This window comes from Rana temporaria, chromosome 8, assembly GCF_905171775.1.
Source record: "Rana temporaria chromosome 8, aRanTem1.1, whole genome shotgun sequence".
NCBI lineage: Eukaryota > Metazoa > Chordata > Amphibia > Anura > Ranidae > Rana > Rana temporaria.
Genome location: NC_053496.1, coordinates 190359649 through 190381073, shown reverse-complemented (window position 1 = coordinate 190381073; position 21425 = coordinate 190359649). Strand labels below are relative to the sequence as shown.

Here is a 21425-nt window from a genome sequence, read left to right as displayed (position 1 = left end):
TCATTTTTTGTCATAAAAAATGATTGTGTGTGCGCTAAAACAACGTTATGGGACGGGAGCTTGAATGGAACAGAGTGCCGTCGTACGTGTTGTACGTAACCGCGCTTTGCTAGAAAAAAGGACCGTGTGTACGCGGCATTAGAGGGTAAAAATCCTCTGCAATGAGTCCATTTCTCTGTGATTTCCGGGTGACATCCTGGACACAATGGCGGGAATCTTCCTCCGGATGGCGCTCTCCACAAAGACAATGTAGATGTACTAAGAAGGTTTTATTTTTCCCGCCAGGTACGTCATCGCCATAAAGAGAAGAAGACGGGAAATAATGCCCTTCAGCTTCATGACCTTCAACATAGCCGTCAGATTGTACGTACTTCGATCGCTCTGTGTATACTGAAGAATGGATTGTACAGGGGGAGGGGCTTCACCTGGAACGGGTCGTGTTCACATTCTGCTGGGACCATTTCTGATTCTTAAAGGTGTAACTTCACTTTTTCTGTGGGTGGTCCATATACCAATAGCATGCAGAGCACCTCCAGGTCACCATATTGTAACTCCAATGCTTTTTTCCCATGAAAGTGGAGTTACCCTTTAAAGTACTTCCAGTGTAATAACATGCTGCTTTGCCCCTCCCACTAGGGTGGGATTTCCTGCAGTAGTTTGTGTCTTTGCCCCTCCCACTAGGGTGGGATTTCCTGCAGTAGTTTGTGTCTCTGCCCCTCCCACAATGGGGAAATTTCCCTGCAGTAGTTTGTGTCTCTGCCCCTCCCACAATGGGGAGATTTCCTGCAGTAGTTTGTGTCTCTGCCCCTCCCACAATGGGGAAATTTCCCTGCAGTAGTTTGTGTCTTTGCCCCTCCCACTAGGGTGGGATTTCCCTGCAGTAGTTTGTGTCTCTGCCCCTCCCACAATGGGGAGATTTCCTGCAGTAGTTTGTGTCTCTGCCCCTCCCACAATGGAGAGATTTCCCTGCAGTAGTTTGTGTCTCTGCCCCTCCCACAATGGGGAGATTTCCTGCAGTAGTTTGTGTCTCTGCCCCTCCCACAATGGGGAGATTTCCTGCAGTAGTTTGTGTCTCTGCCCCTCCCACAATGGGGAGATTTCCTGCAGTAGTTTGTGTCTCTGCCCCTCCCACAATGGAGAGATTTCCCGCAGTAGTTTGTGTCTCTGCCCCTCCCACAATGGTGAGATTTCCTGCAGTAGTTTGTGTCTCTGCCCCTCCCACAATGGGGAAATTTCCCTGCAGTAGTTTGTGTCTCTGCCCCTCCCACAATGGGGAGATTTCCTGCAGTAGTTTGTGTCTCTGCCCCTCCCACAATGGGGAGATTTCCTGCAGTAGTTTGTGTCTCTGCCCCTCCCACAATGGGGAAATTTCCCTGCAGTAGTTTGTGTCTCTGCCCCTCCCACAATGGAGAGATTTCCTGCAGTAGTTTGTGTCTCTGCCCCTCCCACAATGGTGAGATTTCCTGCAGTAGTTTGTGTCTCTGCCCCTCCCACAATGGGGAGATTTCCTGCAGTAGTTTGTGTCTCTGCCCCTCCCACAATGGGGAGATTTCCTGCAGTAGTTTGTGTCTCTGCTCCTCCCACAATGATGAAATTTCCCTGCAGTAGTTTGTGTCTCTGCCCCTCCCACAATGGGGAAATTTCCCTGCAGTAGTTTGTGTCTCTGCCCCTCCCACAATGAGGAGATTTCCTGCAGTAGTTTGTGTCTCTGCCCCTCCCACAATGGTGAGATTTCCTGCAGTAGTTTGTGTCTCTGCCCCTCCCACAATGGGGAGATTTCCTGCAGTAGTTTGTGTCTCTGCCCCTCCCACAATGGGGAGATTTCCTGCAGTAGTTTGTGTCTCTGCCCCTCCCACAATGGGGAGATTTCCTGCAGTAGTTTGTGTCTCTGCCCCTCCCACAATGGGGAGATTTCCTGCAGTAGTTTGTGTCTCTGCCCCTCCCACAATGGGGAGATTTCCTGCAGTAGTTTGTGTCTCTGCCCCTCCCACAATGGGGAGATTTCCTGCAGTAGTTTGTGTCTCTGCCCCTCCCACAATGGTGAGATTTCCTGCAGTAGTTTGTGTCTCTGCCCCTCCCACAATGGGGAGATTTCCTGCAGTAGTTTGTGTCTCTGCCCCTCCCACAATGGGGAGATTTCCTGCAGTAGTTTGTGTCTCTGCCCCTCCCACAATGGTGAGATTTCCTGCAGTAGTTTGTGTCTCTGCCCCTCCCACAATGGTGAGATTTCCTGCAGTAGTTTGTGTCTCTGCCCCTCCCACAATGGGGAGGTTTCCTGCAGTAGTTTGTGTCTCTGCCCCTCCCACAATGGGGAGGTTTCCTGCAGTAGTTTGTGTCTCTGCCCCTCCCACAATGGGGAGGTTTCCTGCAGTAGTTTGTGTCTCTGCCCCTCCCACAATGGGGAGATTTCCTGCAGTAGTTTGTGTCTCTGCCCCTCCCACTATGGGGAGATTTCCTGCAGTAGTTTGTGTCTCTGCCCCTCCCACAATGGGGAGATTTCCTGCAGTAGTTTGTGTCTCTGCCCCTCCCACAATGGGGAGATTTCCTGCAGTAGTTTGTGTCTCTGCCCCTCCCACAATGGGGAGATTTCCTGCAGTAGTTTGTGTCTCTGCCCCTCCCACAATGGTGAGATTTCCTGCAGTAGTTTGTGTCTCTGCCCCTCCCACAATGGGGAGATTTCCTGCAGTAGTTTGTGTCTCTGCCCCTCCCACAATGGTGAGATTTCCTGCAGTAGTTTGTGTCTCTGCCCCTCCCACAATGGGGAGATTTCCTGCAGTAGTTTGTGTCTCTGCCCCTCCCACAATGGTGAGATTTCCTGCAGTAGTTTGTGTCTCTGCCCCTCCCACAATGATGAGATTTCCCGCAGTAGTTTGTGTCTCTGCCCCTCCCACAATGGGGAGATTTCCCGCAGTAGTTTGTGTCTCTGCCCCTCCCACAATGGGGAGATTTCCTGCAGTAGTTTGTGTCTCTGCCCCTCCCACAATGATGAGATTTCCTGCAGTAGTTTGTGTCTCTGCCCCTCCCACAATGGGGAAATTTCCCTGCAGTAGTTTGTGTCTCTGCCCCTCCCACAATGGGGAGATTTCCCTGCAGTAGTTTGTGTCTCTGCCCCTCCCACAATGGGGAAATTTCCCTGCAGTAGTTTGTGTCTTTGCCCCTCCCACTAGGGTGGGATTTCCCTGCAGTAGTTTGTGTCTCTGCCCCTCCCACAATGGGGAGATTTCCTGCAGTAGTTTGTGTCTCTGCCCCTCCCACAATGGAGAGATTTCCCTGCAGTAGTTTGTGTCTCTCCCCCTCCCACAATGGGGAGATTTCCTGCAGTAGTTTGTGTCTCTGCCCCTCCCACAATGGGGAGATTTCCTGCAGTAGTTTGTGTCTCTGCCCCTCCCACAATGGGGAGATTTCCTGCAGTAGTTTGTGTCTCTGCCCCTCCCACAATGGAGAGATTTCCCGCAGTAGTTTGTGTCTCTGCCCCTCCCACAATGGGGAGATTTCCTGCAGTAGTTTGTGTCTCTGCCCCTCCCACAATGGTGAGATTTCCTGCAGTAGTTTGTGTCTCTGCCCCTCCCACAATGGGGAGATTTCCTGCAGTAGTTTGTGTCTCTGCCCCTCCCACAATGGTGAGATTTCCTGCAGTAGTTTGTGTCTCTGCCCCTCCCACAATGATGAGATTTCCCGCAGTAGTTTGTGTCTCTGCCCCTCCCACAATGGTGAGATTTCCTGCAGTAGTTTGTGTCTCTGCCCCTCCCACAATGGGGAGATTTCCTGCAGTAGTTTGTGTCTCTGCCCCTCCCACAATGGGGAGATTTCCTGCAGTAGTTTGTATCTCTGCCCCTCCCACAATGGGGAAATTTCCCTGCAGTAGTTTGTGTCTCTGCCCCTCCCACAATGGTGAGATTTCCTGCAGTAGTTTGTGTCTCTGCCCCTCCCACAATGAGGAGATTTCCTGCAGTAGTTTGTGTCTCTGCCCCTCCCACAATGGTGAGATTTCCTGCAGTAGTTTGTGTCTCTGCCCCTCCCACAATGGTGAGATTTCCTGCAGTAGTTTGTGTCTCTGCCCCTCCCACAATGGGGAGATTTCCTGCAGTAGTTTGTGTCTCTGCCCCTCCCACAATGGTGAGATTTCCTGCAGTAGTTTGTGTCTCTGCCCCTCCCACAATGGTGAGATTTCCTGCAGTAGTTTGTGTCTCTGCCCCTCCCACAATGGGGAGATTTCCTGCAGTAGTTTGTGTCTCTGCCCCTCCCACAATGGGGAGGTTTCCTGCAGTAGTTTGTGTCTCTGCCCCTCCCACAATGGGGAGGTTTCCTGCAGTAGTTTGTGTCTCTGCCCCTCCCACAATGGGGAGATTTCCTGCAGTAGTTTGTGTCTCTGCCCCTCCCACTATGGGGAGATTTCCTGCAGTAGTTTGTGTCTCTGCCCCTCCCACAATGGGGAGATTTCCTGCAGTAGTTTGTGTCTCTGCCCCTCCCACAATGGGGAGATTTCCTGCAGTAGTTTGTGTCTCTGCCCCTCCCACAATGGGGAGATTTCCTGCAGTAGTTTGTGTCTCTGCCCCTCCCACAATGGTGAGATTTCCTGCAGTAGTTTGTGTCTCTGCCCCTCCCACTAGGGTGGGATTTCCCTGCAGTAGTTTGTGTCTCTGCCCCTCCCACAATGGGGAGATTTCCTGCAGTAGTTTGTGTCTCTGCCCCTCCCACAATGGAGAGATTTCCCTGCAGTAGTTTGTGTCTCTGCCCCTCCCACAATGGGGAGATTTCCTGCAGTAGTTTGTGTCTCTGCCCCTCCCACAATGGGGAGATTTCCTGCAGTAGTTTGTGTCTCTGCCCCTCCCACAATGGGGAGATTTCCTGCAGTAGTTTGTGTCTCTGCCCCTCCCACAATGGAGAGATTTCCCGCAGTAGTTTGTGTCTCTGCCCCTCCCACAATGGTGAGATTTCCTGCAGTAGTTTGTGTCTCTGCCCCTCCCACAATGGGGAGATTTCCTGCAGTAGTTTGTGTCTCTGCCCCTCCCACAATGATGAGATTTCCTGCAGTAGTTTGTGTCTCTGCCCCTCCCACAATGGTGAGATTTCCTGCAGTAGTTTGTGTCTCTGCCCCTCCCACAATGGGGAGATTTCCTGCAGTAGTTTGTGTCTCTGCCCCTCCCACAATGGTGAGATTTCCTGCAGTAGTTTGTGTCTCTGCCCCTCCCACAATGATGAGATTTCCCGCAGTAGTTTGTGTCTCTGCCCCTCCCACAATGGGGAGATTTCCTGCAGTAGTTTGTGTCTCTGCCCCTCCCACAATGGGGAGATTTCCCGCAGTAGTTTGTGTCTCTGCCCCTCCCACAATGGGGAGATTTCCTGCAGTAGTTTGTGTCTCTGCCCCTCCCACAATGATGAGATTTCCTGCAGTAGTTTGTGTCTCTGCCCCTCCCACAATGGGGAAATTTCCCTGCAGTAGTTTGTGTCTCTGCCCCTCCCACAATGGGGAGATTTCCCTGCAGTAGTTTGTGTCTCTGCCCCTCCCACAATGGGGAGATTTCCTGCAGTAGTTTGTGTCTCTGCCCCTCCCACAATGGGGAGATTTCCTGCAGTAGTTTGTGTCTCTGCCCCTCCCACAATGGGGAGATTTCCTGCAGTAGTTTGTGTCTCTGCCCCTCCCACAATGGGGAAATTTCCCTGCAGTAGTTTGTGTCTCTGCCCCTCCCACAATGGGGAGATTTCCTGCAGTAGTTTGTGTCTCTGCCCCTCCCACAATGGGGAAATTTCCCTGCAGTAGTTTGTGTCTTTGCCCCTCCCACTAGGGTGGGATTTCCCTGCAGTAGTTTGTGTCTCTGCCCCTCCCACAATGGGGAGATTTCCTGCAGTAGTTTGTGTCTCTGCCCCTCCCACAATGGAGAGATTTCCCTGCAGTAGTTTGTGTCTCTGCCCCTCCCACAATGGGGAGATTTCCTGCAGTAGTTTGTGTCTCTGCCCCTCCCACAATGGGGAGATTTCCTGCAGTAGTTTGTGTCTCTGCCCCTCCCACAATGGGGAGATTTCCTGCAGTAGTTTGTGTCTCTGCCCCTCCCACAATGGAGAGATTTCCCGCAGTAGTTTGTGTCTCTGCCCCTTCCACAATGGTGAGATTTCCTGCAGTAGTTTGTGTCTCTGCCCCTCCCACAATGGGGAAATTTCCCTGCAGTAGTTTGTGTCTCTGCCCCTCCCACAATGGGGAGATTTCCTGCAGTAGTTTGTGTCTCTGCCCCTCCCACAATGGGGAGATTTCCTGCAGTAGTTTGTGTCTCTGCCCCTCCCACAATGGGGAAATTTCCCTGCAGTAGTTTGTGTCTCTGCCCCTCCCACAATGGAGAGATTTCCTGCAGTAGTTTGTGTCTCTGCCCCTCCCACAATGGTGAGATTTCCTGCAGTAGTTTGTGTCTCTGCCCCTCCCACAATGGGGAGATTTCCTGCAGTAGTTTGTGTCTCTGCCCCTCCCACAATGGGGAGATTTCCTGCAGTAGTTTGTGTCTCTGCCCCTCCCACAATGGTGAGATTTTCCTGCAGTAGTTTGTGTCTCTGCTCCTCCCACAATGATGAAATTTCCCTGCAGTAGTTTGTGTCTCTGCCCCTCCCACAATGGGGAAATTTCCCTGCAGTAGTTTGTGTCTCTGCCCCTCCCACAATGAGGAGATTTCCTGCAGTAGTTTGTGTCTCTGCCCCTCCCACAATGGGGAGATTTCCTGCAGTAGTTTGTGTCTCTGCCCCTCCCACAATGGGGAGATTTCCTGCAGTAGTTTGTGTCTCTGCCCCTCCCACAATGGGGAGATTTCCTGCAGTAGTTTGTGTCTCTGCCCCTCCCACAATGGGGAGATTTCCTGCAGTAGTTTGTGTCTCTGCCCCTCCCACAATGGGGAGATTTCCTGCAGTAGTTTGTGTCTCTGCCCCTCCCACAATGGTGAGATTTCCTGCAGTAGTTTGTGTCTCTGCCCCTCCCACAATGGTGAGATTTCCTGCAGTAGTTTGTGTCTCTGCCCCTCCCACAATGGGGAGATTTCCTGCAGTAGTTTGTGTCTCTGCCCCTCCCACAATGATGAGATTTCCCGCAGTAGTTTGTGTCTCTGCCCCTCCCACAATGGGGAGATTTCCCGCAGTAGTTTGTGTCTCTGCCCCTCCCACAATGGGGAGATTTCCTGCAGTAGTTTGTGTCTCTGCCCCTCCCACAATGATGAGATTTCCTGCAGTAGTTTGTGTCTCTGCCCCTCCCACAATGGGGAAATTTCCCTGCAGTAGTTTGTGTCTCTGCCCCTCCCACAATGGGGAGATTTCCCTGCAGTAGTTTGTGTCTCTGCCCCTCCCACAATGGGGAAATTTCCCTGCAGTAGTTTGTGTCTTTGCCCCTCCCACTAGGGTGGGATTTCCCTGCAGTAGTTTGTGTCTCTGCCCCTCCCACAATGGGGAGATTTCCTGCAGTAGTTTGTGTCTCTGCCCCTCCCACAATGGAGAGATTTCCCTGCAGTAGTTTGTGTCTCTGCCCCTCCCACAATGGGGAGATTTCCTGCAGTAGTTTGTGTCTCTGCCCCTCCCACAATGGGGAGATTTCCTGCAGTAGTTTGTGTCTCTGCCCCTCCCACAATGGGGAGATTTCCTGCAGTAGTTTGTGTCTCTGCCCCTCCCACAATGGAGAGATTTCCCGCAGTAGTTTGTGTCTCTGCCCCTCCCACAATGGGGAGATTTCCTGCAGTAGTTTGTGTCTCTGCCCCTCCCACAATGGTGAGATTTCCTGCAGTAGTTTGTGTCTCTGCCCCTCCCACAATGGGGAGATTTCCTGCAGTAGTTTGTGTCTCTGCCCCTCCCACAATGGTGAGATTTCCTGCAGTAGTTTGTGTCTCTGCCCCTCCCACAATGGGGAGATTTCCCGCAGTAGTTTGTGTCTCTGCCCCTCCCACAATGGGGAGATTTCCTGCAGTAGTTTGTGTCTCTGCCCCTCCCACAATGAGGAGATTTCCTGCAGTAGTTTGTGTCTCTGCCCCTCCCACAATGATGAGATTTCCCGCAGTAGTTTGTGTCTCTGCCCCTCCCACAATGGTGAGATTTCCTGCAGTAGTTTGTGTCTCTGCCCCTCCCACAATGGGGAGATTTCCTGCAGTAGTTTGTGTCTCTGCCCCTCCCACAATGGGGAGATTTCCTGCAGTAGTTTGTATCTCTGCCCCTCCCACAATGGGGAAATTTCCCTGCAGTAGTTTGTGTCTCTGCCCCTCCCACAATGGAGAGATTTCCTGCAGTAGTTTGTGTCTCTGCCCCTCCCACAATGGTGAGATTTCCTGCAGTAGTTTGTGTCTCTGCCCCTCCCACAATGGTGAGATTTCCTGCAGTAGTTTGTGTCTCTGCCCCTCCCACAATGGTGAGATTTCCTGCAGTAGTTTGTGTCTCTGCCCCTCCCACAATGGGGAGATTTCCTGCAGTAGTTTGTGTCTCTGCCCCTCCCACAATGGTGAGATTTCCTGCAGTAGTTTGTGTCTCTGCCCCTCCCACAATGGTGAGATTTCCTGCAGTAGTTTGTGTCTCTGCCCCTCCCACAATGGGGAGATTTCCTGCAGTAGTTTGTGTCTCTGCCCCTCCCACAATGGGGAGGTTTCCTGCAGTAGTTTGTGTCTCTGCCCCTCCCACAATGGGGAGGTTTCCTGCAGTAGTTTGTGTCTCTGCCCCTCCCACAATGGGGAGATTTCCTGCAGTAGTTTGTGTCTCTGCCCCTCCCACTATGGGGAGATTTCCTGCAGTAGTTTGTGTCTCTGCCCCTCCCACAATGGGGAGATTTCCTGCAGTAGTTTGTGTCTCTGCCCCTCCCACAATGGGGAGATTTCCTGCAGTAGTTTGTGTCTCTGCCCCTCCCACAATGGGGAGATTTCCTGCAGTAGTTTGTGTCTCTGCCCCTCCCACAATGGTGAGATTTCCTGCAGTAGTTTGTGTCTCTGCCCCTCCCACAATGGGGAGATTTCCTGCAGTAGTTTGTGTCTCTGCCCCTCCCACAATGGTGAGATTTCCTGCAGTAGTTTGTGTCTCTGCCCCTCCCACAATGGGGAGATTTCCTGCAGTAGTTTGTGTCTCTGCCCCTCCCACAATGGTGAGATTTCCTGCAGTAGTTTGTGTCTCTGCCCCTCCCACAATGATGAGATTTCCCGCAGTAGTTTGTGTCTCTGCCCCTCCCACAATGGGGAGATTTCCTGCAGTAGTTTGTGTCTCTGCCCCTCCCACAATGGGGAGATTTCCTGCAGTAGTTTGTGTCTCTGCCCCTCCCACAATGATGAGATTTCCTGCAGTAGTTTGTGTCTCTGCCCCTCCCACAATGGTGAGATTTCCTGCAGTAGTTTGTGTCTCTGCCCCTCCCACAATGGGGAGGTTTCCTGCAGTAGTTTGTGTCTCTGCCCCTCCCACAATGGGGAGGTTTCCTGCAGTAGTTTGTGTCTCTGCCCCTCCCACAATGGGGAGGTTTCCTGCAGTAGTTTGTGTCTCTGCCCCTCCCACAATGGGGAGATTTCCTGCAGTAGTTTGTGTCTCTGCCCCTCCCACAATGGTGAGATTTCCTGCAGTAGTTTGTGTCTCTGCCCCTCCCACAATGATGAGATTTCCTGCAGTAGTTTGTGTCTCTGCCCCTCCCACAATGGGGAGATTTCCTGCAGTAGTTTGTGTCTCTGCCCCTCCCACAATGGTGAGATTTCCTGCAGTAGTTTGTGTCTCTGCCCCTCCCACAATGGGGAGATTTCCTGCAGTAGTTTGTGTCTCTGCCCCTCCCACAATGGTGAGATTTCCTGCAGTAGTTTGTGTCTCTGCCCCTCCCACAATGATGAGATTTCCCGCAGTAGTTTGTGTCTCTGCCCCTCCCACAATGGGGAGATTTCCCGCAGTAGTTTGTGTCTCTGCCCCTCCCACAATGGGGAGATTTCCCGCAGTAGTTTGTGTCTCTGCCCCTCCCACAATGATGAGATTTCCTGCAGTAGTTTGTGTCTCTGCCCCTCCCACAATGGGGAAATTTCCCTGCAGTAGTTTGTGTCTCTGCCCCTCCCACAATGGGGAGATTTCCCTGCAGTAGTTTGTGTCTCTGCCCCTCCCACAATGGGGAAATTTCCCTGCAGTAGTTTGTGTCTTTGCCCCTCCCACTAGGGTGGGATTTCCCTGCAGTAGTTTGTGTCTCTGCCCCTCCCACAATGGGGAGATTTCCTGCAGTAGTTTGTGTCTCTGCCCCTCCCACAATGGAGAGATTTCCCTGCAGTAGTTTGTGTCTCTGCCCCTCCCACAATGGGGAGATTTCCTGCAGTAGTTTGTGTCTCTGCCCCTCCCACAATGGGGAGATTTCCTGCAGTAGTTTGTGTCTCTGCCCCTCCCACAATGGGGAGATTTCCTGCAGTAGTTTGTGTCTCTGCCCCTCCCACAATGGAGAGATTTCCCGCAGTAGTTTGTGTCTCTGCCCCTCCCACAATGGGGAGATTTCCTGCAGTAGTTTGTGTCTCTGCCCCTCCCACAATGGGGAGATTTCCTGCAGTAGTTTGTGTCTCTGCCCCTCCCACAATGGGGAGATTTCCTGCAGTAGTTTGTGTCTCTGCCCCTCCCACAATGGTGAGATTTCCTGCAGTAGTTTGTGTCTCTGCCCCTCCCACAATGATGAGATTTCCCGCAGTAGTTTGTGTCTCTGCCCCTCCCACAATGGGGAGATTTCCTGCAGTAGTTTGTGTCTCTGCCCCTCCCACAATGGTGAGATTTCCTGCAGTAGTTTGTGTCTCTGCCCCTCCCACAATGGGGAGATTTCCTGCAGTAGTTTGTGTCTCTGCCCCTCCCACAATGGTGAGATTTCCTGCAGTAGTTTGTGTCTCTGCCCCTCCCACAATGGGGAGATTTCCTGCAGTAGTTTGTGTCTCTGCCCCTCCCACAATGGTGAGATTTCCTGCAGTAGTTTGTGTCTCTGCCCCTCCCACAATGGGGAGATTTCCTGCAGTAGTTTGTGTCTCTGCCCCTCCCACAATGGTGAGATTTCCTGCAGTAGTTTGTGTCTCTGCCCCTCCCACAATGGGGAGATTTCCTGCAGTAGTTTGTGTCTCTGCCCCTCCCACAATGGTGAGATTTCCTGCAGTAGTTTGTGTCTCTGCCCCTCCCACAATGGTGAGATTTCCCGCAGTAGTTTGTGTCTCTGCCCCTCCCACAATGGGGAGATTTCCCGCAGTAGTTTGTGTCTCTGCCCCTCCCACAATGGGGAGATTTCCTGCAGTAGTTTGTGTCTCTGCCCCTCCCACAATGGTGAGATTTCCTGCAGTAGTTTGTGTCTCTGCCCCTCCCACAATGGGGAAATTTCCCTGCAGTAGTTTGTGTCTCTGCCCCTCCCACAATGGGGAGATTTCCCTGCAGTAGTTTGTGTCTCTGCCCCTCCCACAATGGGGAGATTTCCTGCAGTAGTTTGTGTCTCTGCCCCTCCCACAATGGGGAGATTTCCTGCAGTAGTTTGTGTCTCTGCCCCTCCCACAATGGGGAGATTTCCTGCAGTAGTTTGTGTCTCTGCCCCTCCCACAATGATGAGATTTCCTGCAGTAGTTTGTGTCTCTGCCCCTCCCACAATGGGGAGATTTCCCGCAGTAGTTTGTGTCTCTGCCCCTCCCACAATGGGGAGGTTTCCTGCAGTAGTTTGTGTCTCTGCCCCTCCCACAATGGGGAGGTTCCCTGCAGTAGTTTGTGTCTCTGCCCCTCCCACAATGGAGAGATTTCCTGCAGTAGTTTGTGTCTCTGCCCCTCCCACAATGGGGAGATTTCCTGCAGTAGTTTGTGTCTCTGCCCCTCCCACAATGGGGAGATTTCCTGCAGTAGTTTGTGTCTCTGCCCCTCCCACAATGAGGAGATTTCCTGCAGTAGTTTGTGTCTCTGCCCCTCCCACAATGGTGAGATTTCCTGCAGTAGTTTGTGTCTCTGCCCCTCCCACAATGGGGAGATTTCCTGCAGTAGTTTGTGTCTCTGCCCCTCCCACAATGGTGAGATTTCCTGCAGTAGTTTGTGTCTCTGCCCCTCCCACAATGGGGAGATTTCCTGCAGTAGTTTGTGTCTCTGCCCCTCCCACAATGGTGAGATTTCCTGCAGTAGTTTGTGTCTCTGCCCCTCCCACAATGATGAGATTTCCCGCAGTAGTTTGTGTCTCTGCCCCTCCCACAATGGGGAGATTTCCTGCAGTAGTTTGTGTCTCTGCCCCTCCCACAATGGGGAGATTTCCTGCAGTAGTTTGTGTCTCTGCCCCTCCCACAATGATGAGATTTCCTGCAGTAGTTTGTGTCTCTGCCCCTCCCACAATGGTGAGATTTCCTGCAGTAGTTTGTGTCTCTGCCCCTCCCACAATGGGGAGGTTTCCTGCAGTAGTTTGTGTCTCTACCCCTCCCACAATGGGGAGGTTTCCTGCAGTAGTTTGTGTCTCTGCCCCTCCCACAATGGGGAGGTTTCCTGCAGTAGTTTGTGTCTCTGCCCCTCCCACAATGGGGAGATTTCCTGCAGTAGTTTGTGTCTCTGCCCCTCCCACAATGGTGAGATTTCCTGCAGTAGTTTGTGTCTCTGCCCCTCCCACAATGATGAGATTTCCTGCAGTAGTTTGTGTCTCTGCCCCTCCCACAATGGGGAGATTTCCTGCAGTAGTTTGTGTCTCTGCCCCTCCCACAATGGTGAGATTTCCTGCAGTAGTTTGTGTCTCTGCCCCTCCCACAATGGGGAGATTTCCTGCAGTAGTTTGTGTCTCTGCCCCTCCCACAATGGTGAGATTTCCTGCAGTAGTTTGTGTCTCTGCCCCTCCCACAATGATGAGATTTCCCGCAGTAGTTTGTGTCTCTGCCCCTCCCACAATGGGGAGATTTCCCGCAGTAGTTTGTGTCTCTGCCCCTCCCACAATGGGGAGATTTCCTGCAGTAGTTTGTGTCTCTGCCCCTCCCACAATGATGAGATTTCCTGCAGTAGTTTGTGTCTCTGCCCCTCCCACAATGGGGAAATTTCCCTGCAGTAGTTTGTGTCTCTGCCCCTCCCACAATGGGGAGATTTCCCTGCAGTAGTTTGTGTCTCTGCCCCTCCCACAATGGGGAAATTTCCCTGCAGTAGTTTGTGTCTTTGCCCCTCCCACTAGGGTGGGATTTCCCTGCAGTAGTTTGTGTCTCTGCCCCTCCCACAATGGGGAGATTTCCTGCAGTAGTTTGTGTCTCTGCCCCTCCCACAATGGGGAGATTTCCCTGCAGTAGTTTGTGTCTCTGCCCCTCCCACAATGGGGAGATTTCCTGCAGTAGTTTGTGTCTCTGCCCCTCCCACAATGGGGAGATTTCCTGCAGTAGTTTGTGTCTCTGCCCCTCCCACAATGGGGAGATTTCCTGCAGTAGTTTGTGTCTCTGCCCCTCCCACAATGGAGAGATTTCCCGCAGTAGTTTGTGTCTCTGCCCCTCCCACAATGGGGAGATTTCCTGCAGTAGTTTGTGTCTCTGCCCCTCCCACAATGGTGAGATTTCCTGCAGTAGTTTGTGTCTCTGCCCCTCCCACAATGGGGAGATTTCCTGCAGTAGTTTGTGTCTCTGCCCCTCCCACAATGGTGAGATTTCCTGCAGTAGTTTGTGTCTCTGCCCCTCCCACAATGATGAGATTTCCCGCAGTAGTTTGTGTCTCTGCCCCTCCCACAATGGTGAGATTTCCTGCAGTAGTTTGTGTCTCTGCCCCTCCCACAATGGGGAGATTTCCTGCAGTAGTTTGTGTCTCTGCCCCTCCCACAATGGTGAGATTTCCTGCAGTAGTTTGTGTCTCTGCCCCTCCCACAATGGGGAGATTTCCTGCAGTAGTTTGTGTCTCTGCCCCTCCCACAATGGTGAGATTTCCTGCAGTAGTTTGTGTCTCTGCCCCTCCCACAATGGGGAGATTTCCTGCAGTAGTTTGTGTCTCTGCCCCTCCCACAATGGTGAGATTTCCTGCAGTAGTTTGTGTCTCTGCCCCTCCCACAATGGGGAGATTTCCTGCAGTAGTTTGTGTCTCTGCCCCTCCCACAATGGTGAGATTTCCTGCAGTAGTTTGTGTCTCTGCCCCTCCCACAATGATGAGATTTCCCGCAGTAGTTTGTGTCTCTGCCCCTCCCACAATGGGGAGATTTCCCGCAGTAGTTTGTGTCTCTGCCCCTCCCACAATGGGGAGATTTCCTGCAGTAGTTTGTGTCTCTGCCCCTCCCACAATGATGAGATTTCCTGCAGTAGTTTGTGTCTCTGCCCCTCCCACAATGGGGAAATTTCCCTGCAGTAGTTTGTGTCTCTGCCCCTCCCACAATGGGGAGATTTCCCTGCAGTAGTTTGTGTCTCTGCCCCTCCCACAATGGGGAGATTTCCTGCAGTAGTTTGTGTCTCTGCCCCTCCCACAATGGGGAGATTTCCTGCAGTAGTTTGTGTCTCTGCCCCTCCCACAATGGGGAGATTTCCTGCAGTAGTTTGTGTCTCTGCCCCTCCCACAATGATGAGATTTCCTGCAGTAGTTTGTGTCTCTGCCCCTCCCACAATGGGGAGATTTCCCGCAGTAGTTTGTGTCTCTGCCCCTCCCACAATGGGGAGGTTTCCTGCAGTAGTTTGTGTCTCTGCCCCTCCCACAATGGGGAGGTTCCCTGCAGTAGTTTGTGTCTCTGCCCCTCCCACAATGGAGAGATTTCCTGCAGTAGTTTGTGTCTCTGCCCCTCCCACAATGGGGAGATTTCCTGCAGTAGTTTGTGTCTCTGCCCCTCCCACAATGGGGAGATTTCCTGCAGTAGTTTGTGTCTCTGCCCCTCCCACAATGAGGAGATTTCCTGCAGTAGTTTGTGTCTCTGCCCCTCCCACAATGGGGAGATTTCCTGCAGTAGTTTGTGTCTCTGCCCCTCCCACAATGATGAGATTTCCTGCAGTAGTTTGTGTCTCTGCCCCTCCCACAATGGGGAGATTTCCTGCAGTAGTTTGTGTCTCTGCCCCTCCCACAATGGGGAGGTTTCCTGCAGTAGTTTGTGTCTCTGCCCCTCCCACAATGGGGAGATTTCCTGCAGTAGTTTGTGTCTCTGCCCCTCCCACAATGGGGAAATTTCCCTGCAGTAGTTTGTGTCTCTGCCCCTCCCACAATGGTGAGATTTCCTGCAGTAGTTTGTGTCTCTGCCCCTCCCACAATGGGGAGATTTCCTGCAGTAGTTTGTGTCTCTGCCCCTCCCACAATGGGGAGGTTTCCTGCAGTAGTTTTTGTCTCTGCCCCTCCCACAATGGGGAGATTTCCTGCAGTAGTTTGTGTCTCTGCCCCTCCCACAATGGGGAGATTTCCTGCAGTAGTTTGTGTCTCTGCCCCTCCCACAATGGGGAGATTTCCTGCAGTAGTTTGTGTCTCTGCCCCTCCCACAATGGGGAGATTTCCTGCAGTAGTTTGTGTCTCTGCCCCTCCCACAATGGGGAGATTTCCTGCAGTAGTTTGTGTCTCTGCCCCTCCCACAATGATGAGATTTCCTGCAGTAGTTTGTGTCTCTGCCCCTCCCACAATGGGGAGATTTCCTGCAGTAGTTTGTGTCTCTGCCCCTCCCACAATGGAGAGATTTCCCGCAGTAGTTTGTGTCTCTGCCCCTCCCACAATGGTGAGATTTCCTGCAGTAGTTTGTGTCTCTGCCCCTCCCACAATGAGGAGATTTCCTGCAGTAGTTTGTGTCTCTGCCCCTCCCACAATGGTGAGATTTCCTGCAGTAGTTTGTGTCTCTGCCCCTCCCACAATGGTGAGATTTCCTGCAGTAGTTTGTGTCTCTGCCCCTCCCACAATGGTGAGATTTCCTGCAGTAGTTTGTGTCTCTGCCCCTCCCACAATGGTGAGATTTCCTGCAGTAGTTTGTGTCTCTGCCCCTCCCACAATGGTGAGATTTCCTGCAGTAGTTTGTGTCTCTGCCCCTCCCACAATGGGGAGATTTCCTGCAGTAGTTTGTGTCTCTGCCCCTCCCACAATGGGGAAATTTCCCTGCAGTAGTTTGTGTCTCTGCCCCTCCCACAATGGGGAGATTTCCTGCAGTAGTTTGTGTCTCTGCCCCTCCCACAATGGGGAGATTTCCTGCAGTAGTTTGTGTCTCTGCCCCTCCCACAATGGAGAGATTTCCCTGCAGTAGTTTGTGTCTCTGCCCCTCCCACAATGGGGAGATTTCCTGCAGTAGTTTGTGTCTCTGCCCCTCCCACAATGCGGAGATTTCCTGCAGTAGTTTGTGTCTCTGCCCCTCCCACAATGATGAGATTTCCTGCAGTAGTTTGTGTCTCTGCCCCTCCCACAATGGGGAGATTTCCTGCAGTAGTTTGTGTCTCTGCCCCTCCCACTATGGGGAAATTTCCTGCAGTAGTTTGTGTCTCTGCCCCTCCCACAATGGGGAGATTTCCTGCAGTAGTTTGTGTCTCTGCCCCTCCCACAATGGTGAGATTTCCCTGCAGTAGTTTGTGTCTCTGCCCCTCCCACAATGGGGAGATTTCCTGCAGTAGTTTGTGTCTCTGCCCCTCCCACAATGGGGAGATTTCCTGCAGTAGTTTGTGTCTCTGCCCCTCCCACAATGGGGAGGTTCCCTGCAGTAGTTTGTGTCTCTGCCCCTCCCACAATGGGGAAATTTCCTGCAGTAGTTTGTGTCTCTGCCCCTCCCACAATGGGGAGATTTCCTGCAGTAGTTTGTGTCTCTGCCCCTCCCACAATGGTGAGATTTCCCTGCAGTAGTTTGTGTCTCTGCCCCTCCCACAATGGGGAGATTCCCTGCAGTAGTTTGTGTCTCTGCCCCTCCCACAATGGGGAGATTTCCTGCAGTAGTTTGTGTCTCTGCCCCTCCCACTATGGGGAAATTTCCTGCAGTAGTTTGTGTCTCTGCCCCTCCCACAATGGGGAAATTTCCTGCAGTAGTTTGTGTCTCTGCCCCTCCCACAATGGTGAGATTTCCTGCAGTAGTTTGTGTCTCTGCCCCTCCCACAATGGGGAGATTTCCTGCAGTAGTTTGTGTCTCTGCCCCTCCCACAATGGGGAGGTTTCCCTGCAGTAGTTTGTGTCTCTGCCCCTCCCACAATGGGGAGGTTTCCCTGCAGTAGTTTGTGTCTCTGCCCCTCCCACAATGATGAGATTTCCTGCAGTAGTTTGTGTCTCTGCCCCTCCCACAATGATGAGATTTCCTGCAGTAGTTTGTGTCTCTGCCCCTCCCACAATGGGGAGATTTCCTGCAGTAGTTTGTGTCTCTGCCCCTCCCACAATGGGGAGATTTCCTGCAGTAGTTTGTGTCTCTGCCCCTCCCACAATGGGGAGGTTTCCTGCAGTAGTTTGTGTCTCTGCCCCTCCCACAATGGGGAGATTTCCTGCAGTAGTTTGTGTCTCTGCCCCTCCCACAATGGGGAGGTTTCCTGCAGTAGTTTTTGTAGCTCCTCCCACAATGGGGAGGTTTCCTGCAGTAGTTTTTGTAGCTCCTCCCACAATGGGGAGGTTTCCTGCAGTAGTTTTTGTAGCTCCACCCATCTCAGAGGTTTTATATGCTGTGTTTTCTTCCTCTTCTGTCACAGAGACGGAGAATCCACCTGTGATATGAAGGATCAGACGGAGTCTTTGGTAAATATAAAAATCAAATCCATCAATAGACCTCGTTTCCTTTCTTATATTTTTTCCTTCCTCTGTTTTCTCCTCCAATCCCTTCTTCTCTTCCTCCCGTTCACTGTCTTTTTTCCTCCTTCATAACCCCTCTCGTCTTCCCCTTTCCTTGCCTCGTCTTCTCCTTTCCTTGCCTCGTCTTCCCCTTTCCGGTCCTCGTCTTCCTCTTTCCGGTCCTCGTCTTCCCCTTTCCGGTCCTCGTCTTCCCCTTTCCGGTCCTCGTCTTCCTCTTTCCGGTCCTCGTCTTCCCCTTTCCGGTCCTCGTCTTCCCCTTTCCGGTCCTCGTCTTCCCCTTTCCGGTCCTCGTCTTCCCAATTCCGGGCCTCGTCTTCCCCTTTCCTCGCCTCGTCTTCCCCTTTCCTCGCCTCGTCTTCCCCTTTCCGGTCCTCGTCTTCCCCTTTCCGGTCCTCGTCTTCCCCTTTCCGGTCCTCGTCTTCCTCTTTCCGGTCCTCGTCTTCCCCTTTCCGGTCCTCGTCTTCCCCTTTCCGGTCCTCGTTTTCCCCTTTCCTTGCCTCGTCTTCCTCTTTCCGGTCCTCGTCTTCCCCTTTCCGGTCCTCGTCTTCCCCTTTCCGGTCCTCGTCTTCCTCTTTCCGGTCCTCGTCTTCCCCTTTCCGGTCCTCGTCTTCCCCTTTCCGGTCCTCGTCTTCCCCTTTCCGGTCCTCGTCTTCCCAATTCCGGGCCTCGTCTTCCCCTTTCCTCGCCTCGTCTTCCCCTTTCCTTGCCTCGTCTTCCCCTTTCCGGTCCTCGTCTTCCCCTTTCCGGTCCTCGTCTTCCCCTTTCCGGTGCTCGTCTTCCCCTTTCCTTGCCTCGTCTTCCCCTTTCCGGGCCTCGTCTTCCCCTTTCCGGTCCTCATCTTCCCCTTTCCTCGCCTCGTCTTCCCCTTTCCTTGCCTCGTCTTCCCCTTTCCGGTCCTCGTCTTCCCCTTTCCGGTCCTCGTCTTCCCCTTTCCGGTGCTCGTCTTCCCCTTTCCTTGCCTCATCTTCCCCTTTCCGTTCCGCGTCTTCCCCTTTCCGGTCCTCGTCTTCCTTCTTCCATGCCTCGTCTTCCCTTTTCTGGGCCTCGTCTTCCCTTTCCGGTCCTCGTCTTCTCCTTTCCGGTCCTCGTCTTCTCCTTTCCGGGCCTCATCTTCCCCTTTCCGGGCCTCGTCTTCCCTTTTCCGGGCCTCGTCTTCCCCCTTCCAGGCCTCGTCTTCCCCCTTCCGGGCCTCGTCTTCCCCCTTCCGGGCCTCGTCTACCCTTTCCGAGCCTCATCTTCTCCTTGCCCGGCCTCATCTTCACCCTTCCGATCCTCGTCTTCCCCTTTCTGGGCCTCGTCTTCCCCTTTCCGGGCCTCACCTTCCTTCTTCCGTGCCTCGTCTTCCCTCTTCCGTGCCTCGTCTTCCCCCTTCCGTGCCTCGTCTTCCCCCTTCCGTGCCTCGTCTTCCCCCTTCCAGGCCTCGTCTTCCCCTTTCCGGGCCTCGTCTTCCCCTTTCCGGGCCTCGTCTTCCCTTTCCGGGCCTTGTCTTCCCTTTCCGGGCCTCGTCTTCCCCTTTCCGGGCCTCGTCTTCCCCTTTCCGGTCCTCGTCTTCCCTTTCCGGGCCTCGTCTTCCCCTTTCCGGTCCTCGTCTTCCCCCTTCTGTGCCTCGTCTTCCCCTTTCCGGTCCTCGTCTTCCCCCTTCTGTGCCTCGTCTTCTCTTTCCGGTCCTCGTCTTCCCCTTCCGGGCCTCGTCTTCCCCTTCCCGGGCCTCGTCTTCCCTTCCCGGGCCTCGTCTTCCCTTCCCGGGCCTCGTCTTCCCCTTTCTGGGCCTCGTCTTCCCTTTCTGGGCCCCGTCTTTCCCTTTCTGGGCCTCGTCTTTCCCTTTCTGGGCCTCGTCTTCCCTTTCCTCGCCTCGTCTTCCCCTTTCCGGTACTCGTCTTCCCCCTTCTGGGCCTCGTCTTCCCCTTTCCCGGGCCTCGTCTTCTCCTTTTCGGGCCTCGTCTTCTCCATTCCGGGCCTCGTCTTCCCCCTTCTGTGCCTCGTCTTCCCCTTTCCGGTCCTCGTCTTCCCCTTCTGTGCCTCGTCTTCTCTTTCCGGTCCTCGTCTTCCCCTTCCGGTCCTCGTCTTCCCTTTCTGGGCCTCGTCTTTCCCTTTCTGGGCCTCGTCTTTCCCTTTCTGGGCCTCGTCTTCCCTTTCTGGGCCTCGTCTTCCCCTTTCCGGTACTCGTCTTCCCCCTTCTGGGCCTCGTCTTCCCCTTTCCCGGGCCTCGTCTTCTCCTTTTCGGGCCTCGTCTTCTCCATTCCGGGCCTCGTCTTCCCCCTTCTGTGCCTCGTCTTCCCCTTTCCGGTCCTCGTCTTCCCCCTTCTGTGCCTCGTCTTCTCTTTCCGGTCCTCGTCTTCCCCTTCCGGTCCTCGTCTTCCCCTTCCGGTCCTCGTCTTCCCCTTACGGTCCTTGTCTTCCCCTTCCGGTCCTCGTCTTCCCCTTCCGGGCCTCGTCTTCCCCTTCCCGGGCCTCGTCTTCCCTTTCTGGGCCTCGTCTTTCCCTTCCCGGGCCTCGTCTTTCCCTTTCTGGGCCTCGTCTTCCCTTTCTGGGCCTCGTCTTTCCATTTCTGGGCCTCGTCTTTCCCTTTCTGGGCCTCGTCTTTCCCTTTCCCGGGCCTCGTCTTCTCCTTTTCGGGCCTCGTCTTCTCCTTTTCGGGCCTCGTCTTCTCCTTTTCGGGCCTCGTCTTTCCCATTCCGGGCCTCGTCTTCCCCCTTCTGTGCCTCGTCTTCCCCTTTCCGGTCCTCTTCTTCCCCCTTCTGTGCCTCGTCTTCTCTTTCCAATCCTCGTCTTCCCCTTCCGGTCCTCTTCTTCCCCTTCCGGGCCTCGTCTTACCCTTTCTGGGCCTCGTCTTCACCTTCCCGGGCCTCGTCTTCACCTTCCCGGGCCTCGTCTTTCCCTTTCTGGGCCTCGTCTTTCCCTTTCTGGGCCTCGTCTTCCCTTTCCCGGCCTCGTCTTTCCCTTTCCGGGCCTCGTCTTTCCCTTTCCCGGGCCTCGTCTTCTCCTTTTCGGGCCTCGTCTTCTCCTTTTCGGGCCTCGTCTTTCCCATTCCGGGCCTCGTCTTCCCCCTTCTGTGCCTCGTCTTCCCCTTTCCGGTCCTCGTCTTCCCCCTTCTGTGCCTCGTCTTCTCTTTCCAATCCTCGTCTTCCCCTTCCGGTCCTCTTCTTCCCCTTCCGGGCCTCGTCTTACCCTTTCTGGGCCTCGTCTTCACCTTCCCGGGCCTCGTCTTCACCTTCCCGGGCCTCGTCTTTCCCTTTCTGGGCCTCGTCTTTCCCTTTCTGGGCCTCGTCTTCCCCTTTCCCGGCCTCGTCTTTCCCTTTCTGGGCCTCGTCTTTCCCTTTCTGGGCCTCGTCTTCCCCTTTCCCGGCCTCGTCTTTCCCTTTCCGGGCCTCGTCTTTCCCTTTCTGGGCCTCGTCTTTCCCTTTCTGGGCCTCGTCTTCCCCTTTCCCGGCCTCGTCTTTCCCTTTCTGGGCCTCGTCTTCCCTTTCCCGGCCTCGTCTTTCCCTTTCCGGGCCTCGTCTTTCCCTTTCCGGGCCTCGTCTTTCCCTTTCTGGGCCTCGTCTTTCCCTTTACAGGCCTCATCTTCCCTTTCAGAGCAGAAGCTGGTCTGATGCAATTGACTGAAAATCATCTTATTAGTTATCAATCTTATTGTCTCTTATCTGATCATCTTATTGATAATTTCCATCCCTGTTTTTTTACAGCTCGTTAAAGGAATTAAGCGTTATTGGCTCCAGATGGCCTTGTGTCTACGTAAGAAAGCAAAACAAATATAAAACACTAACAATAATGTTCATTGGAGAAGAGATCAGGAAGCTCCACCCCAGAAAACAATCCAT

At 53.5% G+C, this 21425-nt stretch overlaps 1 protein-coding gene across 1 annotated transcript in view; it reads left to right on the top strand.

The window, feature by feature from the left end:
- The window catches only part of LOC120909785, a 57650-nt gene that overhangs the window by 35149 nt on the left and 1076 nt on the right, over positions 1–21425 (top strand). The window contains exons 6-8 of the mRNA XM_040321518.1: positions 286–363; positions 17508–17553; positions 21291–21339. Of these exons, the coding sequence (XP_040177452.1) occupies positions 286–363; positions 17508–17553; positions 21291–21339 (173 nt within the window). The remainder of the gene's footprint in view (positions 1–285; positions 364–17507; positions 17554–21290; positions 21340–21425) is intronic.